At 36.5% G+C, this 18,011-nt stretch overlaps 1 protein-coding gene across 2 annotated transcripts in view; it reads right to left on the bottom strand.

Moving 5' to 3' along the window:
• Positions 1–4,670: 4,670 nt before the first annotated feature.
• The window catches only part of SLC39A8 (solute carrier family 39 member 8), a 68,738-nt gene continuing 55,397 nt past the window's right edge, over positions 4,671–18,011 (bottom strand). For both annotated transcript variants that reach the window (XM_054591681.1, XM_054591682.1), the window contains 3 exons: positions 8,866–9,073; positions 8,489–8,673; positions 4,671–6,257 (listed from right to left, as the gene is read on the bottom strand). In XM_054591681.1, the coding sequence (XP_054447656.1) occupies positions 6,108–6,257; positions 8,489–8,673; positions 8,866–9,073 (543 nt within the window). In that variant the 3' untranslated portion in view covers positions 4,671–6,107. The remainder of the gene's footprint in view (positions 6,258–8,488; positions 8,674–8,865; positions 9,074–18,011) is intronic.

Raw genomic sequence — 18,011 nt, 5'->3', positions numbered from 1 at the left:
AAATATGCAAGTGGGACCCAGGGAAATCACAGGATGAAACTCAGGCTAACAACAGCAGAACTATCACTGCCCAATGCCAAAGGGTCAGAGAGAATGCTTGCTGAAAGCAGATGGAAGAATCCACAGACCTTTGCTGGGCTAGTGTTTGTTAGATGAGCTAGTTGAAGAAATTGCGAGGAAGCATAAATAAAATTCAACAGCAGTTGGACAGAATATTGTAGGTCTTTCTCTGATAATAAAATGATTAGGATTAGCTGTGTCTTTAATTTTTACTTCATTTTTCTACTAATTCCTCTGCCTTCTATTTGCTAAAGTTCCAACCCGTGACCGATTGGAAATGCCCTTTACTGCAAGTACTGAAAAATGCTCTGCCTGGAAGAGGCTTTCTGGAGAGGAGCCGCCCTTCACTTGCACATCACGGACACACAGTGGGCAGAGAGTTCAGGACATCTGAGGACACGGATACCCTGCCCTCACCCTCCTCTTTCGTCCAGTCTCCTATTGAAGTTCCCCAGTGGCTAAATCATTTTTATTCCAGTCAGTCCACTGGGATAAAAAGCAGGAAACAGATTGGTGGAAAGTGGGTCCCTTTTCTGTGCAATTGAAAAACTCATGTCCCCAAAATAGCAAGTGCACAAAGTCCCATCATCACAGTCATGTCATTTTGGTCATGCCACATATCACTTCATTGCCCCTGAGCTCTAGATTTATTCTTCAGCACATGCTCTGCCCTAACAAGCAGAATTCTTTTAAGTGTCTCTCCTGTGCAGTGAGCACCTTGTTGAGCTTTCTCAGTAGAGGGCCCTGAGGGACATTGTAGGACAAAGGGCCCCTCCTCCTGCTGTTTGCAGCAGCAGCAGCCTGGGGCCAGCAGTGTTGGGGGAAGGACTATAGTCATACTCTGCCCCAAACAGACACACAGAGCATGTGGCCCCTTTGCAAGCGCTCAGCTTCTCAGCGGCAGCCTGGTCTGGTACGAAAAATAGAACCCATTTCATAGTGTTGTCGTGAGGACCAATTTTAAAGTGCATATGGAATCAGCATATTACCATGCAGTTCTTAACATGGTGAACAACTTTGGTTTCCTTCCTCGCATGCTTGGGGCGCGCAGCTAGATAAAACTTGGGCTGACACAATGAGCGTTTTGACACAGACTCTGGGAGAACATTAAGTCCTACAATCCCTTTAAGACAAACAGAGTCTCAGATCAACTATTGAAAGTATCCAGTCTAATATGTTGATCAGCACTTCAATCTTTATTCAAACACAAGGCTTCTCTTCCAACTACCTTACTCTCCCTGTTTGTTAACTGTGGCTTCGGGCCCCTCCAGGGTTAAGTGCTTGGATGGAGGAGGTAAAAGGAGGCAGAGGAAAGCTCCTACTTGACTAGTACAGTCAAAACATGGCTTCATGCTGTCTAAACCTTTCTCTTCATAGGTTATATAAATATCTAATCACTTGATGTTGTACACTTGAAACTAATATAATGTTGTATGTAATCACTCCATGTTGTACAGCCGAAACTAGTACATTATATGTCAACCGTAATGGGAAATAAATTAATTTTTAAAAAGCAATCCTTTCTCTTATCAACGCTGTTAGGACTCTCCAGAGGGGTTCCTCTCCAACGATGTATTCCAGTTCTCCAGTTTTCCCACTTGGCTCCATCCTTGGTTTTCCAGAAATCCGCTCAGTACTGACTTTCTCTGTCCTCAAGAATGCGCCCTTCTTCCATACGATTTTAAAATTGTCCCAGACAATATCTCTCACACCCCAAGTGGCTCACAGTAGGCCAAAAGAATATCCATGTAGCCTTGGTCCCAAAAAGCTCTGGGACTGAAGGTCAAACCAAACACGGCAACAAGTCTCCGCACTTGACCTCCAAAGCCACTCGCCAGCATCCTCTCAGCCTTTGTCTTCTGGAAGGCAGTCAGACCCCAGGCCACCTTGTGCTCCCCGCCTACGGTGAGGCCCTGCTGTGCCTCTGTGGGCCCGCGGGTGGGGCTTGCCACAAAATTGAAAATGAGACAGCTTTTAAAAACTTCCTCGGCTTTTTAAGGGAGGGCAGCCTTCCTGATTTGAATTCTTCCTAAGGGACTATCGGGTATAATTTATAATGTTTTGTCTTTGTTTTTCTTCCCCATGACTCTTGATCAGACATACCTTTGGTGACCACAAGCGTGGTCGTAAGTTATCCACATGCTGCCTTGCTGGGGTCCTCCCACAGGCTGGTCTATCCAGCCGTGGGGATGACATATACAATCACCGAAGTAGAAATTCAGCTGTTACATAAAGATTAGAAGCCCTGCCCATTAAAATCTTTCTTTGGCAATCCTGCTGTGTCTGACCAAACTAAATGATGTTGAGATTTGATGTTACCAGTGGTCACTATTTTAATTATATGCAAAAATCAGATAACAAAAAACTTTTCTGATCAACTTTGCTTCTGCTAAATAGCTATAATAACTCACATTGGAAAAGGGGGAATAAATAATTTTTTAAAATTTATTTTTGCCAATTTCTGCAGATAGTTCCATAGTTCTGGATAGAAGCCTGGTAATTTGAAGAGTTTTGAACAGAAAGATCAAAGTCCGTAGAAAGGATGTTCGGGTTTGGAGGTTTTTTTGTTTTGTTTTGTTTTTTAATTTTCTTAAAATTTAGACCATCCTATGAAAGTCAAAGGATGTCTAAAAATACATAGTACTCACAACAGGCAGAGACAGAGGAAGTACAAAGATAAGTATAACTTGTATGCACTCTATTAATGGTAAGACTGGTCATGTGGGTCAATGTAGTTAAAATGCTTAAGGCGATATGGAATTAATCTGAAAAGGGTCATGAGAATCTCTAAAAGAGACAGTTCCCTGAACGGGCTGTGTCAGAACCTTCTGGAACAATCATCCCCTCAAGTGAACCAGACACAAACCTGTCCAAACCTGTCCATAGTATCTACAATGTACATTCCTTGCTTCTTAGTAATAGAACCCTGATTTTACTGTGAAATAAAAGCATTTCCCAGCTTCTCTTGCCAGTTGGTATGGACATGTAGCTAAGTCTGGCCAGTGAATAGAACTGCAAATACCGTCTATTACTTCTGAGAAAGGTCCTTTAAGAGTGATGAAGAGTTGGCTGTGAATTTTTGGTTTTTCTATCCCCTTCCCCTTCCTCCTGTGTATAACTTAGGCTAGATCCCTCCAGCAAACACCTTAGAATACAAAGTCGCCTTGAAGTCAGAAGCCCTAAATGACAGATCAAAGGAGCCTGGGTCCCACTGACCATGAAACTGCCAGGCCAGCCCTGCACTGCTTCTACCACACTCCTTTCATAGGAAGGAAAGTAAAGCTGACATGCTCAAGTGCCTCTTATTACACACCATCAAATCCCAAACATAGTGATGCTGGCATTTTCTTGGCCTGCCCAGACTCCAACAGATTATTTTAATTTTTCCACAATTATAACAACCTCAACAATGCCACCTGGTTGCCAGTGATTGTAGCATGTCATTTGGAAATGTTAAAATCAGGGGTAAATGCCTATCATAAAATGAATAGAACAGGTATTCGGAGTTTTCGGTTTATCATGTCACCTTAGCTTGCCTGAAATTTTACTGGTAAAATCACTGATTATGAGACATAAAGAAGTTGGGAATTTCCAATAGAGGAAGTTAAATGGCCATGAGAGTATGCATTGTACGTACTTGGCACAGAAAGGAAGCTAAGAGAAATGCAATCTAATACAGATATTGCCACCCACAGCTGAGGGAAGACAAAGTGTCAGTGAGACAGTAGCTATAGCAACATCAGTGTTAGGGAATTTATTAATTATAAAGTTAAGAACTTCTTGTACTGTAATGGATCTTAACTGAACAAAGTACCTGGAAATCATGGTAGCCTATCGATAAAAACATCAAAGAAACACCCAAAGGAAGACACTTACATTAATTACCTTGTAAACTCACAGTACTGTTTTGGTTGTCTCTACTAATTACTTTTTTTTTTAATTTAAGCTCCTAGTTAAAGAAACCCCTTTAGATATCATAGATTGGAAATGCCCAATTCAGTAAGGCTTTACTAAGCATCTAGAGATCATGATAAAATGCTACTCAGGGACTGTCATACCAGTGAACTCTCTTGTTGGCTACACTAAGCAACTGCTATAGAAATGAACATGGCAGAGTTAGACTATCAAACTAAGCAAACACAAATTATCCTGCCTTAACTAGCAATGAACCAGTGCTACAGCCACGCATCCACACATTAATAACTTACACTGGTAAAGGAAAGAAAATACTCTCTAATAAGTAGCAACTTTCTTTTCTATTTTGGGGCCTTTGTGCTGTATTGCCTGTGTTCACCTCACAGTCAAAGAAAAAGGCCCAAAGGTCAACACAGGAGAAAATAATGTGGAGAGCCCAGACCATCAACCGACACAACGGTCCATACCAAGTGGGAATCTGTTTAATATCAGGTTGTAAATAGTTTCCTAACCCAGATATATAATCTATGCTTTAAAAAGGTAAAGATTATTTCTTAAAATTATGTAAACAGATGACGTGATAAAAATAGATCCTATGGTTACTGGTTTATTAATCTTTATAGTTTTTATTTCCTGAATATCCTTGAAAGAAACACATTACCAATTTCCTATTCATCTCCCCCACTCACAATACCAAATATATGGAAGTCACTCAAGATACATACTTAAAATTAATAATGAATCACACAATGCATGGTTTCAAAGGTGTTTACTATTTGGTCAAACAATAATTTTTTGTCAGTCATAAAATGGAATGTACATTCATATACATGTTAAATATTCATCAGGTCTGCATTACGGCTTTGTGACACTATTTTCTACTCTGTAGGGAAATGTAATTCCTGAGATCATTATTGGCCTTTATAAATCATTTTATTCACTGTTAAATCATCTTTCCTTAAGTGCCTTGGGAGTGTGAATTGAGGTTAGGATGTTCAATTTCAAACCAACTTTCTATAGCAGTTAAATGAGAAAACAGGCTTTATCTTTTATAAAAGGTAGAAAAATAACCATGGTGTGAAGATTTTTTTTCCAAAGTTTACCACACAGGAAAAATGTAGACTGAACACAAAAGAAGTCTTTTCTGAATGACTCTCAATTCCATAAAGAATGTATGTTTTCCAGATAATCAGTCTTTGACATATAGCAGTCCATCTGTTGTTTTGCATTTATTTAAAATATCCTTTGCTAAATAATTATGTTCATCTTTAAAAGAAAATTACTTAAAATTACATTCAATTTCTTTCTACAGACCAACAGTCTTCACCTTCACAAAGCAAACACATTGTACATGAAAACTGAGTTGTCAGTCACCAGCTTTGCATACTAATCGGCTATTTGTTTGGTGCAACTACAGCCTAAGTCATACAAAGCAATTCCTACTTTTTGTGAAATCTGGTAGAGTTTACACTTAGAGATAAAGTATGAAATAAAGTCTAAACATACTAGGGCTAGCAAAGCTTTAATGATTTCATAATTCATATTGGTTTTCAAAACAATCTTATAAATACCTAACTAAAATATAAAACAACAAAAGCTGTAAGCAATCTTCTTTTCCTGGGTTCACTAAGGCCTTTGGACTCATTTGTATCTATGTTGTGTACGTTCTCATTCTCTTCTGCATTTTGACATACTTGCTCATGAAAACACTAGAACAATTTAATTAAAAGAAAACCACTCTGAAACCACTTGAATTTCTGATCCTACCATAGAGGTTTAAATGCTTATGAAACCTGGCTTGTATTTTTTTTTCTGGGTTTTGATGTCTAAGTGATTATAGACTGCATGCTTCTTGCTTCGTGGTGATTTTCTAATATGCATGAAACATGAAAAAGTGGGTATTTACCAAAGATCTTGTATACAAGGCTTTTCAGACTGGAACTGATAACCTTTTGAAACATTTTTAATCACAAATAATGGCCTATTTCACAGATCTGAAAGCAATAACAAGTTTCCATAACTTACAGTTGAAAATATTATCTTTTAACTAAACAGGATCAGCTTAAAATCCTTTTGGAGATGTTTTTTATTCATTAAATGTCTTCTTTAACAACACCACCTTTCATTTCCTATTAATCCAATTCAATTTCTCCTGCATACAAAGTAATGAGCAGAATAGCTGTGAATCCAGTTAACATTCCAGCATTCTGAATCATGAAGAAGGTGAAATCAGTTTTTCTTCCTGTTACCTTTTCTCTCAGCATATCATTCATCTCTGGAAACTAAAAGAAAGATGTATTGTTAGATAACTGTTGCCATCTTGTGGTAAAACATAAAATAGTCATTTATAGATTTTTGTGGGAGTGGAAGATGGTCATTTATTTCAGGTGTTTAAATGTTTTAGCATAGATTGCACAATAGTAATATCTAGCCTTGTTAGACATCAACAAAAATAAAAGTATTAAAATAGTGTTCCCCAAGTGTGTTAATCAATCAATGGAATGGAATTTAGTTTATTCTAGTCTCTCTCTTTATTTTCCTCTCTCTCTCCTCCCACTCCCCACCTACATCATTCTTTCAGGACCTCAAATGCATCCAGCCTCTTTCCTTCCTCAAATCTTCACACTCAACAAAAGTTCTATCTGAACTCTTCTGCCTTCAATTTGTCAATGAACTAAATCCTTCAGGTTTCAACTTAAATCATATTTTCTTAGAAAGGCTTCTCTTAGTCCCTTCTAACTTATATTAGATTCCCTTTCATCTCTCATCATACATATTGCTTTTCTTTTATTTCACAGGTTTCTTATTTGTAATTACTGGTCATGTGTGTGATTTTGTTTGTTTGTTGAATTTTAAGTTTCCCTCTTTGTAAACAGAAAGCCCCATGAATGAGGGGACTGTGCCTTTTTTGTCACTACATTCTCCCCTGTTCCTTATCAATTTCCAGGCCTGGTAGAGAAATATCAATCCATGGTATGTAAAGAAATAATTTTTTAGCAATCACTATACATTTAATTTCTGTTCTTTTTAATTTGTGTCCTTTTGCTTTCTTTACCCCTCACAAAATTACTAGGTATTTAAATAAATTATGCACTGCTCTAGGATTGAAGACTGTAACAATCTCATTACAGTGAAAGTAATTAAAACCCCAAGTTCTGTATGTAAGATCTACCGTTTCTCAGCAGGTAACCTCTACTGAAAAGGCTTCATGTGGAGATCTGTAAATGCCGCTTTTAAAAACATATTCCAAAATGCTTGCTACAAATGCAGTGGTGCATTATACAATAGCAGTATCCAAAAGGTCTCCACAGTCAATCATGTGCCTGATTTAAGAAAATTGTTACAAGGATAAAATGGGTGAAACCATTCTGAAAAGAGTGAAACTTCTGTAAGTATATACAGCATCATTTATCAGTATTATTCCTGCAAACTAAACACTCTAACAGATTCTGTTCTTATGTCAGAGAAAGGAGAAGCGGTGACCTAGCATAGAGTGAGAGATATTAATTCTGTGAAGAAAATATAAATGCAGTGATGGTTCCAAGGGTCTGCACAGCGCAATGAACAGAGCTAGAGAGCTATCATTTGTAGCTAAGAATGCAGATGGAGGAACTTAAATTATTAAATTATGTCTGTCATACATATTCAGCTCCAAATGCAAAGGAAATATTCTTTAATTTGCATACACTTAGCACCTCTTCATGCTCTAAAAATCTGTCAATGCTTCATTTGAAAATGCACAGGATCATTTATATTCTGTGTCTTGCATACACACATAAAAATAAATACATAGACACAGCCATAAACATAAATATAGATATAAATATATACTGACCTAAGTACATATTATTAAATTTTAATTTACCAGTTTTAGTTTAACCCCAAAATGTTCTTGCTGTTTAGAACTTTGAAATGACAAAATTCTATTTGCAAAACAAGTTATTCCACTTGCAATACGATATCCTCACAAAAGAAAAGGAAAAACTCCCAAGGGACATGTTGTCATAGAATATGAGGTTTATCTACCAAAGGACAAAAAAACTTGGGAAAATATCTCTACTTCAGCAAAAATAATTTATTTCCTCTTTTATCAGTAAGATCATAGATTAAAGAATGAGCTCTCACTGGTGTGGCTCAGTGGATGGAGCACCAGCCTGTTAATGAAAGGGTCACTGGTTTGGTTCCCCATCAGGACTCATGCCTGGGTTGCAGGCCAGGTCCCCAGTAGGGAACACATGAGAGGCAACCACACACTGATGTTTCTCTCCCTTTCTTTCTCCCTCCCTTACCCTCTCTCTAAAAATAAATAAATAAAATCCTTTTTAAAAAAAGAATCAGTGAGAATCCTTTTCAAGATGTTGTTAGTACACTCAAAAAGAGTTATCTGTTAAACCAGGAATGTTTTAAATTACAACAAAAACAACTTTTTTTTTGCCCTTAGTCAAATTGTAATCCGTATGTTTATTTATAAATTTCAAACTAAAAGAAGGTAAAAATTTTTGAAATTTCTTACCATATCCGCCAGAGAAATATAGAGGAACATGCCTCCAGCAAGTGCAAATATAATATTTGGAGCAAAATTGTTGCCCACCAAAATGCCAAAAGCTAGCCCAACATAGCAGGAACATGCAGAAAGGAAATTGAATACCAAGGCTTGTCGAGTGCTCATCCCTGCATTGAGTAGGATCACAAAGTCCCCTAGAAGAAGAAAATATCAAATGAAGAGATGTTTCAATTTTTGGATGGGATGAAAGATAACCATCAGTATCTAACAAGGGCTTCTCTACTTTGATGCCATCAACAGAAATTTTAAGTATGTCACCTGAAATGTCTCACTCCAATGAAACCAAGAAGTAGTAACTGGCTTTCACAACATGAGCAGGCCCTTACCCAGCTCGTGAGGAAACTCCTCGCACAGGATTGCTATTGAAGTGCTGAGTCCCTGGAGAAGAGACAGGGTGCAGGAAGCCCCAATTGCCAGGCCATCGATGAAATTGTGGAGGGCGTCACTGAGCGTTATCATCCAGGCAATTGTCCCTATTTTTGACAGTTTGGGCCCCTTCAAACAGGTACACGAGCTTGACTCCTTTTTTTCATGCTGTAAAATGGCAGAAAATCAATCAACAGAATAACCAACATTTCTTGAAAGTCTAAGATACACAGAAAAGCAGATATATTATGTCTTAAGGAAGAGAGACATGGTTGTAACAGAAAGTCTTTCATAGTGGATGGGAACTCCTAATCCTATGTAGCAGAGAAAAGAAAATTTATGGTAGGGAAAAAAGAAATGAAATAAGTGAACAAGCCTTGAACAAGCTACTTAAAAGACATTTTATTTTACTTTCCCCTTAAAGCAATCTTTTGATCTGTATGAACAAATTCCTACTACTGCCTTCCTGAAACGTAGCAGATATTACCCTATGAATTTGAATTATTCACATACATTAAAATAAACATTTTCCAAAGACTAAATTTAAAGTCGTTTTCCGTGTTACAATGTGAAATATACATTTAAAGCATAATGACATCAAAAAACATTTTTCTAGTCACCCCTATTCCATGATGTGACTGTGAGCAAGTTACTGGGCCTCAGTTTCTTCAACTGTAAAATGAGGAGAATGTATTAAATGATTCACATATTTTCTCCATGACTTATTAAGTTTCCATAGTCTTCTAGGTGCTAGGCTGGGTATGTCAGCTGTAACATGGTCCCTACCAGCTCTAATTTCAATGGTTCTGTTAACAAATTTCATGAAGTATGATTGAAACAGACTTGCCTTTACACTAACACTTCTTTCCACTTAGAAACAATAATAAAATATAAAATCTTACAAAGGGATCCTTTGTAAGAATTTAAATTTTCACAAAGTTAACAAAATTGTATAAAAATCAAATGACAAATGTCAACTAAAGTGTTTTCCAGAAACTGTGAAAAAAAAAGATAATAAAATGCAAATACATTTTTAAGTAGGGAAGTCATTTCCTATTAACTAGAGAATATTTTATTCCTAATCCTCCTCCCCTCAACTCTGCCTCAGCAGCTAATCAACATATTTATTGAACATCTGCAATTTGTGAAACAGTGTGCTCAATGCTACAGGAAATGCATGGAAGCAGAAAAAATAGCTTCTGTCTTCAAGAAGTGTATTTACCTTGGAGAAGCAAGATGTAAAGTACATGACTGACTTTTTTAAAATGTGCATTATATATCCGGCTGAGAGGGACTTCCTTCTGAGCAATCATCTGAGAGATTTTACATTTATTCCAACATCACTTCATTACAGAAAACACTTTGGGGACTGTTCTTTCAGAATTGACTTTAGATCTTGCAATACATTCTTTCTCTGTTTCATTAGTGGCAAATCTTCATCTTTGGGGGATGATTTTTGTTTTTAGACATAGCCAAAGTCATTTGGAGCCTATAAATTCTTAAATTTGTATGGCAGGAGGGAGGATTGTTAGTGCTAATAATAGTAGAGGTAGTTGTAGCAGTCATAACAGCAGTAGAAATAGTCATAGCAAAGCCACATAGTTTTATTATGTGCCTGTTCTAAGTGCTTAGATTTTTAATTCCTTTAGAACAATTCTATGAATTAAGCACAACTGTTACCCTCATTTTATAGTTGGGGAAACTAAAGCACAGAATGGTTAGTTAACTTATCCAGGGATACAAAGGAAGTAGTGGGGTTTTGTTTTTTGTTTTGTTTTGGGGTTTGTTTTTTTTTTTGGTAACTATTTCACTCCTCCAAAGGTATGGAGGATAGCAGGCAGGAACTTCTTGTTTGTAACTGGGTCTGGAGGCAGTTCACAAGGAGAATGCCCCCTCCTCTCAAAAAAACTATACTTAAACACTTGAAGCAATGTTAGACTGTTTTATCTCATTTTATTTTAAAAGACAAATCTCATCAGCATAAATAAATTCTATCTGGTCTTAAAAGGTGGCCTTATTTTTACTTTATAATGTTAAAAGATTAAGTGAGGCAAATTAGAAATTTTTTAAGTTTATTTGAGCAAAAATTGATTCAAATATGGCAGTGTCAAACAAGAAGCGGTGAGAGCACTTCACCAACAAGAGCTCAGGGAGAGAATTTTACAGATAAGTGGCAAAAGCAAAGCAAAGAAATTATTGATTGGCTATAGCTTACAACCTAGTTGGTTATTTACGATTGTTTGGCCCTAGGTTTCAATTCTGTACCCTTCAGGCATTTACAGGCTTAGATTTGGTTTTGCTTCCATAGGCCACCATAGCACTAGAGACACCTCCGTCAAATGACCTTCTTGTTTAATTATCATTCATAAATGGTAATTTAACCATTAATATATCTTGAATGCACAAAAACATAAACAATTATGGTTTAGTACATAGCTGAGAATAAATGTTCCAGAGCTAGAAGCTCGAATGGAGAAACAAAGGTGGTCATGAGAAAAACCACACAGAAAGAGACCTTGGCTTTGCAAAAACTTACTACCAAGATATACTTAATAAGAACTGTTGCTTTCATCTTCCAAATTTGGTTTACCTAGTCACATATTTATACTTTATTTTTTATTTTATTTATTTTCTTTCTCATTTTCAATTACAGTTTATAATTTCCATATTTACTTGTGATGTCTTGACAACCTGATATTTTATACTATATACAAATTCTGTATACAAACTCCTTCAGTTCTGAAAAAGAAATTAATGTATCAGGCATGACCTTTTTCCCTCTAAGTATAGATATTATTGACCCGATTTACTACACTTTTTAGCTCTACAAGCTTAGGTCTCAATTGGCACTGTTGGGCAGGTTAACAGATATACATTTTTAATAGCTCTGGAACAAACAAAAGTATGCAAACATTCACAAAAAGTTCTTCTTTAATATGCTTGGAACTAAGTTATTGAGCAGAGAAAACACTATATTCAAATTACTTCTAGTTAAGTTAGTAAGTTTTCTTCTCTTTCCTTTTTTTATTTTTTTCACTACTGTTATTGTTTACTTGCTTGATTCTTTAACTTGTACATTAAATGTGAAACTGTTTAACCTCAGCCATGATTAGGCAACTCAATCTAGTGAAAAGACCCAATATCTGAAATCCAGAGCTGAATTCTAGCTTGGCCCTGACAACAATTACTGTGTAATCATCAGCAAAGCTCTGAACATTTCTCACCTTACTTATTAATGAAAATGAAAATCCAAGAAAACTACGGATAATCAGAATGGGGTGAGAAAGAATACCATGGACCACAGCTCTAAGAGTAGAACACAGACTAAGCAGAATCCTAATATAAGTATGAAAGAAACAAAATAAAACAAAGAAAATGTACTAAGAAATCAAAATGAAGAAAGCAAGTGGGATGAATGCAGAACAGCTTATCTTAAGGCAAGGAGGGGGAAGATCTAAGAGAGGAAGAAGAGGACAAGGAGAAAAAGGTGTGGCATGAGGAGAAAGAGAAATGGAAGGAGGAGAAAGATAAATAGGATGAAGAAAAGGAGAATAAAAATAAGAAGTTAGAGATGAATGAGAAGGAGGCAAGGAAGGAGAGGAAGATGAGGAAAGAAAAAGAAAGGATGTGCTATCCTTCAGCAGAATATAGGTCATATATTAATATGGCTTACACCTGCACTAAAATAATATGCAGAATAGTAGAGATGATGATTCTCTATATATTTCCACATGTAAATATGTCCAAAACATAGTGTTGAGGTAAAAAAAAACATATAAAACAGCATGTATATTGGGCACCTTTTTGTAAAAATAATCACAATTATAACTCCATAATGGTCTAAGTGAAAATATATTTGGAATGATATATACAAAAATGCTAAGCATGGTTCCCCCTGAGAGACAGTAGTGTGGATAATCCTTGTTTGTATGTTCTTTATCTTTTATGGGTGTTCTGGGTTTTTTGCACTTATTATATATTATTTTAATAGTCATAAAACAAAGCATTAAAGCCATAAGGTGAGAATCAGCAAGAGGGAAAAATGAATTTGTGATGACTCAGGAGTTTATTATCATCAACAAACAAGGTGAAGCTAGAGAATCCGGCTGCCTATAGGTTTGATCTAAATTGAAAAGAGGGTATATTGTCTCACTAAAATGAAACGAGTAGGGTTAATGACTGCAAAGATCAGCATGAGCACAGTCAGGCCTCATTCCACATTGGAAGAGGCAAGATGAGTCATGATTAATAAAAATGTTTTTTATGGTTTGTTTATTGTTTATATGTTTTATCAGTAAGAAGGTAAAATCAAACAACCATTGCAGTTAAATATTAAATTCCATATTTCATGCTGAAAGAATTTTACAAATAAAGAGGCTGCAAATAAAAATGGGTGAGTTTTATGTAAAGGAGCACTGAGTGCAAGATGCTTAATAGTTAAAGGTATGTATGTGCTTTCGTATCAAATGGGTGTGAGTTTTGAGTATTTGCTCTGCTACTAAAGAGCTCTGTGTCTGTCAGAAAGTTACTTGGGTCTTAGCTAATGTACTTAGACAAGAAAAGGAAATAAAAGGTATACACATTAAGAAGAAAGAAATATAACCGCCTTTGTTGGCACATGACTATACAGAAAATCCCAAAGAACTGACAAAAAAAAGATCCTGGAACAAATAAGTAATTTCAGCAAGGTAGTAGCATACAAAATATACAAAAGTTCATTGCTTTCCTATATACCAGCAAGTGACAAGTGGAATTTGAAAATGCCATTTATATTAGCTCCCCCAAAGACAAAATCTTTAGGTATAAATTTAACAAAACATGTACAAGATCTATATAAGGAAAAGCACAAAATGAAGAAATAAATGAAAGAAAAGCTAAGTAAATGGAGAGAGATTCTATACTTATGGATTGGAAGACTCAATATTGTCAACATATCTGGTCTTCCCAATTTGATCTATAATTCAACACAATCCCAATCAAAATCCCATCAAGTTATTTTATGGATATTTTCTGATTCTAAAGTGTATAAAGAAAAGCAAAAAAATCTAGAATAGACAACACAACATTAAGGGAAAGAAACAAAGTTGGAGAACTGACGCTACCTGGTGTCTACCCCACTATACAGCTACAGTAATCGAGACAATGTGGTATTGGTGAAAGAATAGACAATAGGTCAATGGAACAATAGAGAGTCCAGAAATAGACTCATATAAATATGGTTAACTGATCTGTGACAAAGAAAAAGACAATACACTAGAGAAAATATAATCTTTTCAACAACTGGAGCAGGAACAAGTGGACATCTATGCACACACATACATACAGTCTAGACACAGACCTCACACCCTTCGCAAAAATTAACTCAAAATGGATCATAGACCTAAATGTAATGCAAAACTATAAAACTCCTGGAAGATAGCACAGGAGAAAACCTAGATGACCTTGGGCATGGTAATAACTTTTTAGGTAAAATACTGAAGGCATAATCCATGAAAGAAATAATTGATAACCTGGACTTCATTAAAATTAAAAACTTCTGCTTTGTAAAATACAATGGCAATAGAACGAGAAGACAAGCCACAGACTGGGAAAAAAATACATGTGAAAGGCACATATGATAAAGGACTGTTAAACAAAATACACTAAGAATTCATAAACTAAACAATAAGAAAACAAACAACCTGATTTAAAAATGGGCCAAAGACATTTACAGACTTCCCACCAAAGAAGATATACAGATGGTAAATAAGCATATGAAAATATGCTCCACATTATATGTCATCAGGAAAATTCCAATTAAAACAACAATGTGACAACACTATATACCTATTAGGATGGTCAAAATCGGGAATGACAATATCAAGTGCTGGTGAGGATGTCGAGCAACAGGAACCCTCATTCATTATTCATTACTTGTGGGAATGCAAAATGATACAGCCACTTTGGAAGACAGTTTGGCAATTTCTTACAAAGCTAAAGGTACTCTTATCCTATGATTTAGTAATTGCTCTCTTTGGTATTTAGCCAAAAAAGTTGAAAACTTTTATGCAAACAGGTGTTTACAGCAGCTGTATTCTTAATATCCAAAACTTGGAAGCAATTAAGCTGTCCTTCAGAAGGTAAATGGATAAATAAATTACAGTATATCCAGAAAATGGAACATTATTAACCCACCCCCTTCAAAAAAATGAGCTATCGAGTCATGAAAATACATGGAGGAACCTTAAATGCATACTACTAAGTGAAAAAAGCCAATCTGAAAGACCACATACTGTATGATTCCAACTATAGGACATTCTGAAAAAGGCAAAACTGTGGAGACAGTAAAAAGATGAGTAGTTGCCATGGGTTAGGGGAAAAAAGAGATAGATAGGTGGTGCAAGAGAATGGTTAGGGTAATGAAAATACTCTATATCAGTGATTTTCAACCTTTTTCACCTCATGGCACACATAAACTAATTACTAAAGTTCTGAGGCTCACGAAAAAATACATTTTTTGCTGAGCAGAAAAAAAAAGTATAATTTTGATTCAATCACACCAAACGACTACTGTTGTCTTGACTGTTGTCATTTTTTTAATTTGTCAATCGAAGGAAAAAGAGGTCAGTGTCCCTGACTAAATAGTCAGGTATTGCATGTTTTAAAAAATCTTGCAGCGCACCTGCCTGCTGCCGCACACCAGTTGAAAATCGCTGCACTACAATGACTTATACATATCATTACAAATTTGTCCAAACCCATAGGATTTACAACACTGAGAGTGAACTATAAACTATGGACTTCGGGCGATTGTGATGTGTCGCTGTAGCTTTATCAATTGCATCGAATTTACTGACCAGGTGGAAGATGTTGGTAACGGGGAAGCCTATTTGTGAGGGGGCAGGAGTTTCTTCTCAATTATGCTGTGAACCTAAAACAGCTCTTTAAAAAATAAAGTTACTTAAAACAACTTTCTTGGAATCTGACTTCAGATTCCTTAGAATGTAGAATGGTGAAAATAATATGACCAACTTCATAGAATTGTTGTGATGATTAAATGCAATGTTCATAAACCATTAAGTGCTTGAGTGCTTCATGATGATAATTACTGTATCATACAGATCATTTTACCTAACAAAGTACAGATGAACACAGCATTATTATAAGTAAGATAAAACTGCCTAAGAAGAAAGTGTGTAAAACTAAAGATTTCTCATGTATGATCCTTGAATATATTCAGGAGTAAATTGATCAAGACTATTGGAGGAAAAAAAGGAGAAAATTAAATCTACAACAACAACAACAAAAAAAGAGCTTTAGGAAAATAAGAGGGTATAGAGACTTGTTACAAAGAAAAAGGGGAAAACTTTTAACAAGGATTCTTCAGCTTGGGCATAATATAATCTTAAAGAAAGCTATTGACTTTCAGCTACTAAAGTTCAAGGTATGTGAAAGAGTCATGGGATTAATTAGCCAGAAAGTAAAAAGTATGAAATCTGAGTTAATAAGTTCATATGAATCAGATAATTGACTGGGTAAAGGAGGAGAGAAAATTTAAAGATACAAAGTAATATCTTCAACACTTTGCAGTTTACAAAGCACTTCCAAATGTTAGTGTCTTCATTTTCTTTTGACCTTTACAACACCCTCATGAGTAAAACAGAACAGATACTGATATTCTAATTTTAGAGATGAGGAAGATAACAACCCAAGAATACAAATGAGTTGCTCAAAGTCATAAAGAAGGTGTTGGGATCTGGCTACTCAATTATTTACTGAGCACCTATTTGGTAACAGGCAGAAGCTGTGCAAAGAACTGATGACAGAAACATAAATAAAAGAATCTCTCTCTTGTTGGAATTCATAGCCCAGAAAAAAACATCTAGGATTCAACCCTCAGGCCTATAAGAAGTAGTTTTCATCTGCCCTTCCAGCATGACTCTCCACCCTCTCGCCCTCTTCTCTGTCCTGACGCTGTCCTGAATGGGCCACCGCTACAGGCTCCTTGTCCTCTGGTTTCCATTTGAGACTGACCACTGGGGAGCGTTTGGGGGTACAAAGGAGGGAGAAATCGTGGTATGTATTTCTCTGAAATCCCTTTGTGTGGTCACCTCAGGATCTCCATGACTCTCAGTTAAAGGCTAGGGCTCTTCTCAAGACAATTCCCTTCCCAGGTTCCAGCTCCCTCCCTTCTAGCCTTTGGATCCAGGGGTGGTCACCCGTCTGCCATTACTGGTCCCTGGTTTATGCGCTACCCCTGTGGTTCTCTCACACCTCACTCACACCTGTAAGTAAACCTTCCCGAAATTATTCTGAGTGTCTTATGTGTTTCTTATTAAGATACTAACAGATATAATCATTCATGCTAGACATAGCCATAAGAAACAGATCCCAAAAAAATGATATTTAATTGGGCTTTTCATAGATTTGAAGTATAGGGAAATGGGAAAAAGATTACTCATAGGCTGCATTTTTCAGTGAATCCCAGAATATGAAAGGGCTCTGCAAGTTCTAGGCTGCATTGCAAGCTTTCTTGTGCCTTGGTCCTTACGACCCAGCAGACCCACCAGGGTTGGAAGCATCCATGGCAGGCAGAGACGCTGAAAGGAGCCTTCTGGCAAGCCCCGACAGAGAAGCCCAGTGCTGATCCCTAGGATGTCAGGGTAAAACCATGTTCTCATTTGTCATTTACTATTATTTTTCTCAAAAGCAGTTCCTTACTTGTTTCTGGGACCTTGTAGAGACTTATCTTGTGTCCCTGAGGCAGTAAGTGGCTATGAGATCATGCTCAACATGAACTGGATGTTATCTGATCCAGCAAACCATAAAAGCAATTATTCACAGCAGCATTCCATTATTAAATTGTATATTCGAGATTAGGCCTACACTAGCCTTGAAGACCCAAACTGCAACGGCAGGTGTTTCAGGCTCTCATATTGAAACCTAATGCTTTATCTCTTTTCCCTCCAAACGGCAAGGCTTCGTGGATAGATCCATGGAATTAAATTAATTGGCTTTCATTTTCAGTGTGGGAACATATCATTGTACTGTCTTGAAAAAATAATGTAGGAGAAATCAGAGGGTTTTTCAAAAATATGCTACTATTTTGTCAATGGAATGTCAATGG

The sequence above is a fragment of the Pteronotus mesoamericanus genome, unplaced genomic scaffold (assembly GCF_021234165.1).
Source record: "Pteronotus mesoamericanus isolate MK-2021 breed Mesoamerican mustached bat unplaced genomic scaffold, CSHL_Meso_final scaffold_232, whole genome shotgun sequence".
In the NCBI taxonomy this organism is placed as follows: domain Eukaryota; kingdom Metazoa; phylum Chordata; class Mammalia; order Chiroptera; family Mormoopidae; genus Pteronotus; species Pteronotus mesoamericanus.
The sequence above is the reverse complement of the archived record's forward strand: the minus strand, read 5'-3'. Positions and strand labels throughout refer to the sequence as shown.